A 13,679-nucleotide genomic window follows, 5' to 3' on the forward strand; every position below is an offset into this window, starting at 1 on the left:
AGCACCACACACTTCACTATCCCACACAGTATTCAAGGTTTGATGAAGACAGTCTTCGACCCATTATGACTGCTTAGTGACATAGGTCTCAAAGGTCTCTCTAACTTTTCCCTGCCTTAAATGTCTGATGGCGGTGGCCTAGTGCAGACAGTTTCCTCCGAGTGGACACCAGTAGTGTCTCACATTTTTCAACAAAAAAGGCAAGCAGAAATACTAAAAACCACCACCATTTCTTGTTGCTTTTGTGCTGAAATTTCATTTTATACTAATGCGGATTTTCAAGAAAGTTTTATGTGATCACATAAAATATTTGGTGAAAACATAAATCAGAAACACCTGATAAAGCAACAAAGGCTGGAAACTGACCCTGGGAATTGTTCTAGTGATGATCGTGTTATATGTTTAGAATGCCTACTTGTTCATTTCAAAACTAGCAGGAAAGAACATCTTCTTCTAGTTGTGTGGTCCTGTAAAAAAGTTGCCCAGAAACAAAAGATAAAAGACAGATAATATTTATGAGGAAAACCAATGTTTGCATAGATAATTCTGCAGTGCATGATAAATTCAATGCAGCTATTCATTAGACGATCTTTCTAGTGCTTGGTATTTGGTCAGGTACACAAGAGCAGAATGAGTGAAGCCTGAAATCCCCCTGAAAGATGGTGATCAAACAGAGGATGGGCTGAGCTCTGAGCACCCATATCACAGAAGAAACTCCAGAGGAGTTTATGGGATGCCATTTTCTGCAAAGAAGAGGTCCAGTATGACTCAAACCGTGTGATCAAGTAATGACATTCATCACACCTCATTAAACTGTTTTCCCTCAGTGTTAACTGTACATTGTTCCCCATGTCCAGCACTTTTCTGGAGAAGCACCATTGAAGGCAGTGTTCACAGTGAAGTGTGCTTCTTTCACAGTCACAGATCACAGCGATCACACACAGACTGAGCTCTCAAAAGCATACCTAAGGTACTGCCATTTAGGTGATCACAGAAGAAACACTTCATTCCAAGACATCTGTGTCAGTATCAATTTGAATCCTATGATCATGAGATCTTCCAAAAAGATCCTTCAGTGCACTGCTAGCAGCTCTTTTTGTTAAGAGCAAAGTCTGGTATTTGGGAGAACCAATCACTTGATGCAGGAGAAAATGTATACCCATGTAAAGAAGAAAATAAAGAAGGATGACGAAATGAGGAGAAACAGGATCTGTCTTTAAAAAGACAGAAAAATATGCCGGGGAAAAATAATCTCTGCTTTCATGTTCTGTGAGCAGAAATGGAAACAGTTGACACACGAAAAATGTTAAAAAGAAATATTACACCAAGTATTTACTTCAGAATGAATGGGGAAAATGTTTGGAGTAATGTTTAGCACAGTAATATTACTGTGTGAAACACCATCTCTAACCAAATTCAATTATTTAATTTCAAAACAGACAGTATAAAGCACCATTTACAATACTTGGGGATTACCACAAATTAAAATATCAGCAAAGATGTATGTTTGTTTTCCCATGTTTCTACTTGAAAATTTTTACTTTCAATCCATTTTTAGGCCATACTAATAGTTGTCTGTTTACACCCTATTTCTGGGTTCTACACTGTGACCTTCCCTTCTGTTTTTAATTTTGGTGCTTCTGATTATCATCTACCATAGTATCATCTACATCTATGACTATACATATAGGCATGTATGATTGCATATGTTGCTATGGACATTTATTTATACACATAGTATTTTCATTTTGCTCTGGAAGTAGCTCATCATGAAAGAGACAACTTTAAAAACAAGCAACTACAGCTAGTACAAGGTTATGTTCACCGTTATTCTACTCTGAAAGTTACTTATCTCGTGAATTTGCACAGTACCTGTGGTATACTAGCCAAATCACACATAACACACTTTCCATTGCTTGCTGAAATAAATACATTTATTTTCAACAGGCAGTCCAGTGCTGCGGTAGGTCTGTTTTTCCCAACCCTTGAAACTGCAGGTTTTCCCGAGAAAAGCAGGCAAACAGTGATCTGTTCCCAGCCTCAGCAGGAGCAGTGCTCCTTCCTGGCCCGACCGTGGTCCCCAGCCCTGCGGGTACCCAGCGGGACCCCTTCTCTGGGCAGCCGCTGGCAACCACTCAGGCAGGGCAGGAGGGGCCGTGTGGCCAGAGGGTGCTGCTGCTGCTCTCGCATCGCTCACTCTGTTTTCGCTTTGTGCTACGCAGGACTGCTGTCAAGACTTTGCTGCTTCAGAGACTCTGCCTCTCCAAAAGGTGGTCTCTTTTTCACCTCAGCACGTGTTTCCTTGCTCCCACAAAAGGCAAGGGGAAACCTTTCACCATTCACCGTTCTGCTTAGTATGGCAAAGCATTTTCTGGTATTGCTTGATTTGAAATTTAAAACCTTAAAACTCTGTAACTGTCCATGACTTTAGGAAGAGCTGTAGGTACAGAGATCCCCTGAAAATCTGATGCCGGATGGGTAGGTTTTCTTGAAACTTTTCAGTTTTTCTCTTGCATTTCTTAAGCAGAAATGACATCTAGTGTTGAGTTGAACACCAGGTCGCTGAAGGGTATAGGAGCACAACCTCCTAAATAATCACGAGAGAAATAAAATGCTGGATGCGTTTTCTGAACGTGTGGCTCTTGTGAGTTGGAGGGGCTTTCCCAGCCAAATGTGGTGCTCTGAAACCAGCATCTTTTAGAACTTTGCTTTTTTTTTTTTGGCCCTGGTACTAAGAATCTAATTAGTCTGAGCCTTTGAGTTTGCAGATTCCAGCTTAGTAACCATGCCATGGAAATCCATTTGCACATTTGTTAAACAGAGGGGCGGAAAGCAACCCAGTTGGATTTCTGCCATTTTGAGGTAAAACAATTATTCAGAGTTTGTTACCTTTCCCTTTGTCTGGGAAGGGGAGACTTTGGGAAAGAATAGTTAGGAAAGCTCTTCTCTTTTATTTCTGGCTTCTGTTTCTTGTCAAGTGGGACTTAAAAGGCTTTTGTCACTCAGTGTTTGCTCTGCCTCTCTTTCATCACATCTATTGTGGAGCTCACTCCCAGTGCTGTGAGTGGATGTGCAGCACTCATCCAATTGGGCACTATTGTCCCTCTTTTAGTCTTTGCTGAAAAAGCAGCGTTGTCCACTTTACTGAGCACTGGCAATTGGAGAGTGCAGTAAAACACAGCAGCAAACAGAGAGAAACAAAAAAAAAGGGAATTTGTGTGAGATATCAGGCAAAAAAGGAAGTCTCTTTTTTCCTTCGAGGGTCTGGCAGTGAATATATTTATTAGTGGGTAGGCTGTTTGCAGTTTGGGGTTCTGTGGTCCAGTTGCATGTTCCCGTGTTGTAGTTTTGGGGGCTGTTTTGTTTGAGAAACAGACGTCTCAGAACCAAAAGTGAGAAAGATATTTCCTCTTTGTGATGGAGAATTACTTGACCAGCCCTAACAACTGCCAGGATAATAAGACTTGAAAAGCCACCTTCCCCAACCACATAACCCTCTCCAATACAAACCAGTGTACTGCTCCCTTGAGTCCACAACTACCAGACAAAATAGCAATTGGGAACTGGAGAGATGCAGTTCATGTGTGTTGTTACTTTTTTACCCCATTATTTTAAAATAAGGCAAAAGAGACGTGTGATTATTGAGTTACAAACTGGTGTATTCACTGTGGTGAAGTGTGGGAACACAAGAGGATCTGGAGAGGGAAGGAGTTTGTTTGTTAATTTGAATTTTCTGCCATTTTACCTTTTCCAGAACTGTGTGGTGGATGCATACATGATATCCACAGCCTTAAGTGAAATTGTTTTAACATCCTGCAATCTAGTGGAAAATAGAATCCAGCAGTACCATGAAGAAGAAGCTAACCACAGAGGAAAGAAAAGTAAATAAATACAGAAGAGCCTTGATGTATTTGGAATTTTTTCTATGGGAGAACAAAAAAAAAAAGTTCACTATTAAGCCTCATAAGAAAAACCCAACCAAACAAAACCTACCTCATTTTATGAAAAAAAAAATCTTTTAGTCATTTTTGCTCCAAATCACAAAAAGGTTTCATTTGTTCAAACGTGTTTTATTTTTTCTTTTCCCCATAGTGTAGTTCTGCACGTTTTCAAAGATTCCGGATGTTCTTTGTTTGTCTTGTTGATTCTTCTGCTTTTTGTCTGCTGAGAGCAAAAGAAGAAGGGTTTTCCCTTTTTGAGTTTTCTTCTTTTTGTTTTTGCTTTTGTCACACATTTCCTTGCCTGAATTTCTAGATGCTGCTATATCTGCAGCAGGGGGGTGTGGGGAAATTTGGCTAAAGTAATATGCCATAAGAAAAACTAACTAAGAAAAAACCCCTAAATCATAAATATTTCCAATCTCAAACTCCTACTCTCACCCTGTGGTATTCTGCTGTGTTCAGTGGCCTGCTTCCTTGTTCCTAAAGTACTATATAAATGAGATGTGAGACACTGAATGTGGGAATAACAGGATGTGCAGTTCCAGCGAAAGGACTTTGGGCAGATTATACAGAAGTATGTTTTTTTATGAGTGTAAGAAGTGATAGCCCAGGCCAGTGAGAATGATATCTTGGGTCAGAAAAGCACTCCCATATATATGATGTGTGAATGTCCTTTGGCCTGTTCTGTGAATGAGTGGCAACACAAGTGAAACAAACATAACATGAGTGTGGTGTGTTTTTAATAAGAATTATTGGAAAAACGTCTTATATAACATCTTAGTCCAGGCCTGTATCTGTAAATCCTATAAACAGTCAATGGCCAATAAAGAGGGCTACAGCCTGGCTCAGCTCTTTGCTCTGCCCAGCTCTGTGCCCCTTCCTGAACAGGATCTCTGTCTGTACCTGCATCTTTGTCTGCGTCCTGGTGTGCATCGTTTCTAATCGCTGCAACTGAAATTAATTTAGTTTTCAATTCCGATAATACCACAAAAGATGGTCTTGAGAACCAGGAGCTCACTTCTTTCGGTGAACTTAGGAGTGTTTAAACAAAAATCCTTTCCCAAGCTTTTGTGTCAACACATCCCACCTCTATCACCTTTTGATTTTCTTTAGTGCCATGAAAAGCCTTACTGTGAGCTTTGGTGCGCTGTGGAGAGGAGCGGGGCATGTAGAAGTTTGCTGTTGCCCCCGTCACTCCGTAGCGCAGTGGAAACACACTCAGACTCAACACAACTAAATAATTTCATGAGTAAAACATACTAGCAATCTAAGAAGAATGAACGTTGTTCAATGGTAGCATGAATCCATTCTATTTTATGCTGTTTAAGTCCCTGTTTTTCCAAACTTTCCTCCCTTTGGTGTGTTCATTCTTCTTTCTCTTACCAGTTGGTGGACACCATGGTTCAGGAGTGGAATGGGGCCTTGACCCTTGCAACAGCACTAAAGTGTAGGGTGAGCTCACTGCAGCACGTGAAACCATGCCACAAAGGTGTGATGTGGCAGTATAGCAAAGCTGATTTCACATCTAGATGCTGCTAGAAAGTGAGGTCCTGCTTCTCCCCTTCAGACTTCAGAATGCAAATTCCAATTGCCTCTGCAGAGCAGCAAAAGAATGAACCATGTTTTTGTGCTAGCTTGGTTCTGTGATCTGACACACCATGGGCTCAAACAAAGACCACTGCAAGAAAGAGATGGAGCAGGAGGATTTGGCTGGAGCTAGTGTACAGGCTGCCTGTTTTGGCAAGGGTGTACTCTTTCCCTTCCCAGCTCCTAATCTTCTCCTGTAACATCCTACCTGACAGAGCAGGGGTCCCTGAAGCATCCCACAGTGGGGCATGTTATAACTGTGACCTTGAAAGAAGCCCTGCTGGTCAAATGCTGCCCCTTGATGTCACATTTCATGACAGCCTAGAGCAACCAAGGGGTGCATCTGCTCTGTAGCTGTGAACACGACTACAATAGAGCAATAAAGTAGGTGGTTGTAGGAAGGTCACAACCTAAATAAAATAACGATTTCTTTATCTCTGAGGGTAATATCAGCTACTCCTCAGTTCTGTTGAATGAGAAAGTTTCACAAGACATCTGTGCATGGCAGCCAGGTGAGGGAGGTGATTGTCCCGCTCTGCTCTGCACTGGTGCAGCCTCACCTGGAGCACTGTGTGCAGTTCTGGGTGCCACAGGATAAAAAAAGATATCAAGCTACTGGAGAGTGTCCAGGAGAGGGCTACAAAGCTGGTGAAGGGTTTAGAGAGGAAGCCGTATGAAGAGCAGCTAAAGTCACTTGGTTTGTTCAGCCTGGAGAAGATGACACTAAGAGGAGACCTCATAGTGGTCTACAGTTTCCTTACAAGGGGAGGAGGAGGGGCAGGCACTGGTCTCTTCTCTCTGGTGACCAATGACAGGACCCGAGGGAATGGCAGGAAGATGTGCCAGGGTTGGACATTAGGAAAGGGTTCTTCACCCAGAGGGTGGTGGAGCACTGGAACAGGCTCCCCAGGGAGGTAGTCATGGCTCCAACCCTGACAATATTCAAGAAGCTTTTGGGTAACACCCTCAGACATATGGTGTGAATTCTGGGGTTATCCTATGCAGGGACAGGGGTTGGACTTGATGATCCTTGTGGACCTCTCCCAACTTAGGACATTCTGTGATTCTCCTCATGCCCCTCAGATAGAGACTTGCAGCCACCACATATTTATGACTGAAAAACATAGCCTGGAGTGCTTGTTAAACAGGTTTGCCTATGACACCACTTGAAAACAGGGTTGCCATCCAAAGGGATCTGGACAGGCTGGTGGCATGGGCTGACAGGATCCTTATGAAATTTGACATGAACAAATACAAAGCCCTATATCTGGGAAAGAAGAAACCCTCACGTGCTGGGGACTGACAGTTTGGGGAGCAGCTCTGTTGAAAAAGACCTGGTGATCTTTGCAGGCACCAACCTGAACATGAAACAAGCCTGCCCTGGCAGCAAAGAAGGCCAACAGCATCCTGGGCTGTATTAACAAGGCCCTAGCCAGTGGATTGAAGGAAATTATTATTCACCTCTACTAAGTGCTTCTTAGACATTGTCTAGAGCACTGCATCTATTTTTGGGTCACTGCATACAAAAAGATGTTGATAAAGTGAGGTGAGTTGAATAGAGGGCCACGGACAAAGTCAGGGCACTATAGCACTTTCCTTGTGAGGAGAAGCTGGGGAACTGGTCTTGTTCAGCCTGGAGCAAAGGATTTGGTGGGACCTAATAGCAGTTTTCCAACACCTACAAGGAGGTTATGGAGAAGATGGACCCAGGCTTTTTAGAGTGAGTGGTACATGGTGGGAGGATGAAAAAGTGACAGGCATAAACCGAAACAAGAATTTCCAACAAATAAAATGAGAAACGTTTTTGTGGTTTTTTTTTTTTTTAATGAGAGAAGTAACAGTTTAGATCATGTTACACAGAGAAGTTAAGTAGTCTCCATACTTGGGGAATTTTCAAGACCTGACTGGAAAAGCCCTGAGCAACCATATCTGACCTCATAGTTGTTCCTGTTCTGAGCAGCGGTTTGGACTTGATGGCATCCAGAAGTCACTTCCAACCTGAATTATCTTGTGAACCCATGGTCCTCCTGGCTAGCAGGATCATTCAGCCTCATGACTTAAGACCCAAGAGTGGCAAACCCTAATATTTCTTGTCCCATACTATTCCCCAGCAATCTTGCTGTAAATTAAGATGATCCATGTCCCTTGTCCATCCCTCCTATTCAGCCATGTCAGACTACTGCTTTCCTTATCTGGATTTATGTATACTGACATTGACTTGAGTGGGTCTAATGAGTTTCTTTGCTTTGTCCTAGCACTCAGCAATCAGTTTGTCCCTGCAATTTGTCTCCCCTCAGTTTGGTCTTTTGGGATTTTTGTTGCTATTTCTCTTTTTTTTTTTTTTGATGAAACTTTTTTTTTCAGGATGCTGTTTTATTGCTTTTGACACAGCAGAAGTAGAAGATTCTACAACAACTGCAAGAAAAAGGGAACTCACATAGTAATTGCTGATGTGTAGGGTTTCAACATGCAAGATGCTCTTCCAAGAAAGCCTATGGTAGTTCCTGTAAGCAGTTCATGAGCAGTAATGAAAAAAAGGGTGTTTGTCTGTGGAAAAACACCAGTTCCAGAGATTCCCTCTTGTGAACTCACTTTTCAAGATTAGTGTGTAAGTATAATTAGGGGACACTGACTTAGCCAACTGCACAGGCTGCCACAGACAAGATGCTGCCTTCAACAGCTCCACAGGAGCTATCAGGACTCATAAAATGTAAGTGTAGACAGCCAAGTCCCCTTCCTCCCGTCCACTAGTGAAAAAATGCACATCCTCACTCTCTAGATCCACCAGCACAATCACAGGTCTTTCAGATATCACTATGAACTCCCAGTCTGTCCAATATCATGCCTGGTTCTTGGCTCTCTGACCGAGAGATATGTCTGTTACTCATTGGCTAGTCCAGCTTGATGGTTGCTAGCCAACTTGCCCTGCTTTACCAGCTCAGCCTCAATGTGGCTGCTCAAATGGCTGCAGAGGTAAGAAGGGGGAAAGTGAATCAAAAACCAACAAACTATGCCACCTCTGCCACCTGGATATCTCACGCAGAAACCTTTTGGAAAACTAACATTATGTCTCAGATGTGCTTCCCAAGTAAGAAAAACTACAAACGTAAGCAAGAAAAAATATTCTGGGAAACTCATCACAAAATACATTGATCTGTTTTCATTACTGTAGTTCAACTGGCTTCTAAACAATAAAGACAAGTGTAATATCAACCACTCCTCAGTTCTGTTGAATGGGGAAGTTTCACAAGACCTCTGTGCAAGGTATAAATACAGGCACATGAACTGCATCTCAGAACAGCAGCACAGGGCGGGAGAAGCACCACCAGCAATCCCCGTCTGAGACGCTGACATCAAGGTGAGATGCACACTTTTCACATGAAAACTTTCAGTGGCTTCTTGGGCAGCTACTATGAAATGCCGTTGAAGAGAAAGAGGTTGAAGTGTTGGGATTAGAGCTATAAAATGTATGTGAGGATCTGATGTATTTGCAGAAACTTAATGAACCTTCGAGGTGATGAGAAGACAACTGCAGAATAATCACACTTTACAAAGGGAGAGGGTGGAGAGAGCCACTGCTACAAAAGGGGTGAAAGTGAGCATATTTTACAAATATGGATGTAGGATCTTAAGGTTGAGTCAGTAAAATCAACTGGTTTATTATTATGATGACTTTTTCTATAGACAGAAGGACACTTTTCTGGCACTTAATCAGTAACATTTGGTTAGTCACAACCTTTGACCCTTTGAGGTTTTGACCTTTTTTGCCCTTTGCTTTTTTGCATATGTTAGTATTTTGTTGTCTTATTAAACTGTTCTTATCTCAACCCATGAGTTTTTCCCTTCCTTTCAGTTCTCTTCCCTATGCCACTCAGGAGGTGGGAAGCAGAGAGGGAGTGGCTGTTGTTAGCTGGGGTTAACCAGCACAATCACGTAGAGATATGTCTTTTTTAAGTGAGACTTAAGTGAGGTGTGTTTTTTTGTGGTGCTGCTGTTTTGTGTGTGTGTCTGCAGTGTTTGTTTGTATATATTGTTTGGTTTTGTTTGTTTGTTTGACTGTGTTGCTTACATCTGTCAATTTTAGTCCGACATTTAATGTTACTTAGGCAGATCTGATCTTCTCCCATCCCTTGCCAGAATGAACTAGAGTAACTGGTTTTTTTCCTCAGACATATTTGCCATGAAATAAGTTATTTCAGTGAGTCTAAAAGTTCAGTTCTGCCTTAGCAGAATAGCTTTTTTCTTCCTATTTACAGTACAAAATGCACTTTCATTTAGAAATTGATTGAATGTCTCTACTTCCTTACTTGTAGTATAATGTGGATCATGGAAACTAGTCCTAACAATAAATTCCAGTTTCTAAAGTAATTCTTGAATGCAGTGTCAATTAGAAAGTGATTTATCACTAGTTATATATTATATTTCATTATTACTAGGATGTACCAATAAGATGTTAAACTAAATGCTCAGATATCCCTTGCACATATACACAAACCAACACGCACAACTGAATAAAACTGGACAATTTTGGTGTACATATCTCATTTTACAATTTTCTTCCAAATTCAAGTTTCCGTGTCACGCCCTCACTCCTTTCCAGCTGCTTCTATATTTATCCTCTGCTAAAAATATCTTACTTGCCCTTTTTTCCCTCCTCTCCAGTATTTAGTGTATGGTGAAATAAGCCTTCTTACTGGCATTGCTTATTTTCTTTATTTTCTCTTTTCCTCTTCTGTAGGCTGTCATCCAGCTCCTACTGCAAGAAATCCGAACTACAGAAGTCCTCCTGTGATGGGAAAAATCATCATTTATGAGCATGCCAACTTCCAGGGATATTCCAAAGAATTCACCAGTGACATTGCCAATCTAAAAGATGTAGATTGGAATGATTGTATCTCCTCAGTGAAAGTAATAGGTCAGCCTTGGGTGGCTTATGAGCACCACAACTATACAGGCCGGTTACTTGTGTTTGAAGACGGTGAACATAGCTTTGTTGGTCCAGAGATGAATGATAAAATCACATCTCTGCAGTTGATCACTGAAAATCTGCACAATCCCCAGATCACTCTCTATGAACATTCCAACTATCAAGGGAAGAGCAGAGTGATAAGAGAAGCAACCAATCTGGCTAGGGGATATGACAATGACACCACATCTTCTCACAAAGTCCAGAGAGGTGCCTGGCTGTTGTGTGAACACAGCGATGGAAGTGGCTTTCGTTACATTGCGCGAGAACACGAACACCTTCCACATTACAGTGCAATTGGTTTCAATGACAAGCTTTCATTTCTGCGTCCCCTTCTCCCTGGCTGTCGCTGTTAGACTGCAAATCCTGCAATGCTGAGGGAAAATGCAGCCCCAGCAAGAAATTTGAGACTTAGATCTCTCTCTGTGCTTGTATTGGTTTTTTCCCCCTGTGTCACAGGAGCACTGAATGAGAGAGCTCTCTTTCATGCTGCACTGCAGATCTGTATTTCTCAATCCTGCCTTGCACTGTTCTCCATCCCCATAATCCCCATGGACGCAAGAACTATCATATTTAGTCAAATGAAGGAGACTCAAAGATAAAAGAGACGCAAGGAGTGTGTAACCTATTAAACCTGCAGCTGACAATCAGATGTCCTGCACTATGTAATGTAAAAACATGGCATGTTGCTTCTGTTGCTAGGTACATAATCAAAATGGGAGTATATAACCAGCATCACTTACTTTGTAATTTGTTTTACAATGCTCTTGCTTTACCATGGCCTCTGTCATTTTTTGTATTCCACTTTGTGTTGTTGCCATTAAAGAAGCTATTGAAAGGAACAATGAGTCTATTTTATGTATTGTTTGTGGTTTAATATCAATAAATATTGCCTTTTCTTTATGACATATCTCTGTGTATTCAGAGAACAATTCACAAAGTCTCTTGTGAACATTTTTCATGAATCTCTCCTGAGAGATTTTATTTTCTTCCATTCTCCCTTGCCAGTAACATTGGGCTCAGGCTTGACTCAACCAGACTTAAAGTCTTAGTAAGCATGCCAAGTATTGCTGTGATCCTGTCCAAACTCTCACCTGAAGACTTTACTTAATTATCACAAGACTGATAGTATCTCAAGACATTGATCATACTAATGATATAGTCTTCTACTGCCCTAAATTATGTAATAAACCAGAAAGCTTTGATAACTTGGAATTGATTGATTGGAAAAGGAAAACCTGTCTGATTTTTTTAAACCTTTGTTATTGTGATACGAGATATGATTTTGAATTCACAGTGTTTCAATCAGAAAGGAAAATCCACTTCTTCTAAAGTTACCTCCATTGTAATTCTACATCATAATGGTGTTTTCCCTTTGTAACAGTCTCGAGAGTCACCATGTGGTATGTTCTACTGATGGCCAAACTTATGGGGGTGTGGCAGGTGCATGTCGATGGACACACACCTCGTGTTCTGATAGACCCGGCATGGCACTAAGGGAGAAGACCACAGACTGCTCGAGACCATTTGAGACCCTTCAAGGTTACCCGAGACCCTTTGGGACTCTTCCATCTTTTGCAATCACTCCCCAGTGGTGCCTGCCCAAAAGACCAGAGATTACACAAGCAGGCAATCCTGAGGTCTGTAACAGGCCCACCTCTACAAGTACTGGCAGCACACACCATCACAAGGACTACTCTGCCCACCACACTCATTGTGGGAGCCACACCAGACACCAGAGGATGCTGTGCTTTGCTGGATCCGGACTACAAGCCTAAGGGTTGACCTTGGTCTGCCATAAGCTCCAGGTAGGACCATTCTCTCTGGCTGTGGTGTAGAAAACATTTTTAACATCTAGTCCAGTCCAGACTGGCCCAAGGGCTACCGCATGAGTTATCTCACACTTAATTTGTTCAAAGGCTTGTCAGTGATCAGGGTCCCATTCAAAATGGTTATTTTTCCAAGCCACTCAATACACAGGACTCACAATTTGACTGTAGTCCGGAATATGCATTCTCCAAAAACCTACAACACGCAAGAAATTCTGTGTCTCCTTTTTATTAGTAGGTGGACATATAGCTGCAATTTTGTTGATCACATCCATTGGTATGTGACAACGCCCATCTTGCCATTTTATTCCTAAAAACTGGATCTCTCACGCAGGTCCCTTGACCTTGCTTTGTTTTATGGCAAAACCGGCATTCAAAAGAATCTGAATTATTCTCTCACCTTTCTCAAAGACTTCTTTTGCTGTGTTGTCCCATACAATGATGTCATCATTATATTTCAAGTGTTCTGGAGCTTTATCTTGTTCCAGCGTGGTTTCGATCAGCCCGTGGCAGATTGTAGCGCTGTGTTTCCACACCTGGGACAAGCGATTCTAAGTGTACTGGATGCCCTTCCAAGTTAAAACAAACTGCGGTCTGCCCTCTGCTGCTAAAGGCATAGAGAAAAATGTGTTAACAATGTCAGTTCTGGCATACCACTGAGCTGCCTATGACTCCAGTTCAAATTGCAGTTCTAACATGTCAGACACAGTAACACTCAGTGGTGGCGTAACTTCATTCAGGCCACGATAGTCTACTGTTAATCTCCACTTGTCACTAGACTTATGCACTGGCCAAACTGGGCTGTTAAAAGGTGAGTGAGTCCTACTGATCACACCCTGGCTCTCCAGTTGACAAATCAACTTCTGGATAGGAATCCAAGTCTCGATTGGTGCAATATTGCCAGCAATGCACCGTCAAGGTAGCACTTGGCACCTGCTTGTCGTCAACCATCAGCAATCCTACTACAGAACGGTCCTCTGAGAGATCAGTCAAAGTAAACAGCTGTTCAATATTCTCACTGTCCACCACTGCTATGCCAAATGCCCACTGATACCCTTTTGGGTCCTCAAAATACCCTCTCCTGAGGTAGTCTATACCAAGGATGCACGGAGCATCTGGGCCAGTCTTACTTATGAGATAAGTAACAGTTTAGATCATATTACACAGAGAGGTTAAGTAGTCTCCATACTTGGGGAATTTTCAAGACCTGACTGGAAAAGCCCTGAGCAACCGTATCTGACCTCATAGTTGTTCCTGTTCTGAGCAGCGGTTTGGACTTGATGGCATCCAGAAGTCACTTCCAACCTGAATTATCTTGTGAACCCATGGTCCTCCTGGCTAGCAGGATCATTCAGC

The 13,679-nt window shown here is 42.1% G+C and overlaps 1 protein-coding gene across 1 annotated transcript; it reads left to right on the forward strand.

Moving 5' to 3' along the window:
- Positions 1–8,824: 8,824 nt before the first annotated feature.
- On the forward strand, positions 8,825–11,339 carry LOC139829118 (epidermal differentiation-specific protein-like). The gene is made up of 2 exons (XM_071814850.1): positions 8,825–8,886; positions 10,267–11,339. Exon 2 carries the CDS (start codon positions 10,320–10,322, stop codon positions 10,848–10,850), a length of 531 nt encoding a protein of 176 aa, XP_071670951.1. The 5' UTR covers positions 8,825–8,886; positions 10,267–10,319; the 3' UTR covers positions 10,851–11,339.
- The last annotated feature ends 2,340 nt before the right edge of the window (positions 11,340–13,679 follow it).

This window comes from Patagioenas fasciata, chromosome 1 (genome assembly GCF_037038585.1).
Source record: "Patagioenas fasciata isolate bPatFas1 chromosome 1, bPatFas1.hap1, whole genome shotgun sequence".
NCBI classification, from domain to species: domain Eukaryota; kingdom Metazoa; phylum Chordata; class Aves; order Columbiformes; family Columbidae; genus Patagioenas; species Patagioenas fasciata.

Coding starts and splice junctions, on each gene's coding strand:
- LOC139829118 (XM_071814850.1), top strand. CDS start 10,320: ATGGGAAAAATCATCATTTATGAGCATGCCAACTTCCAGGGATATTCC.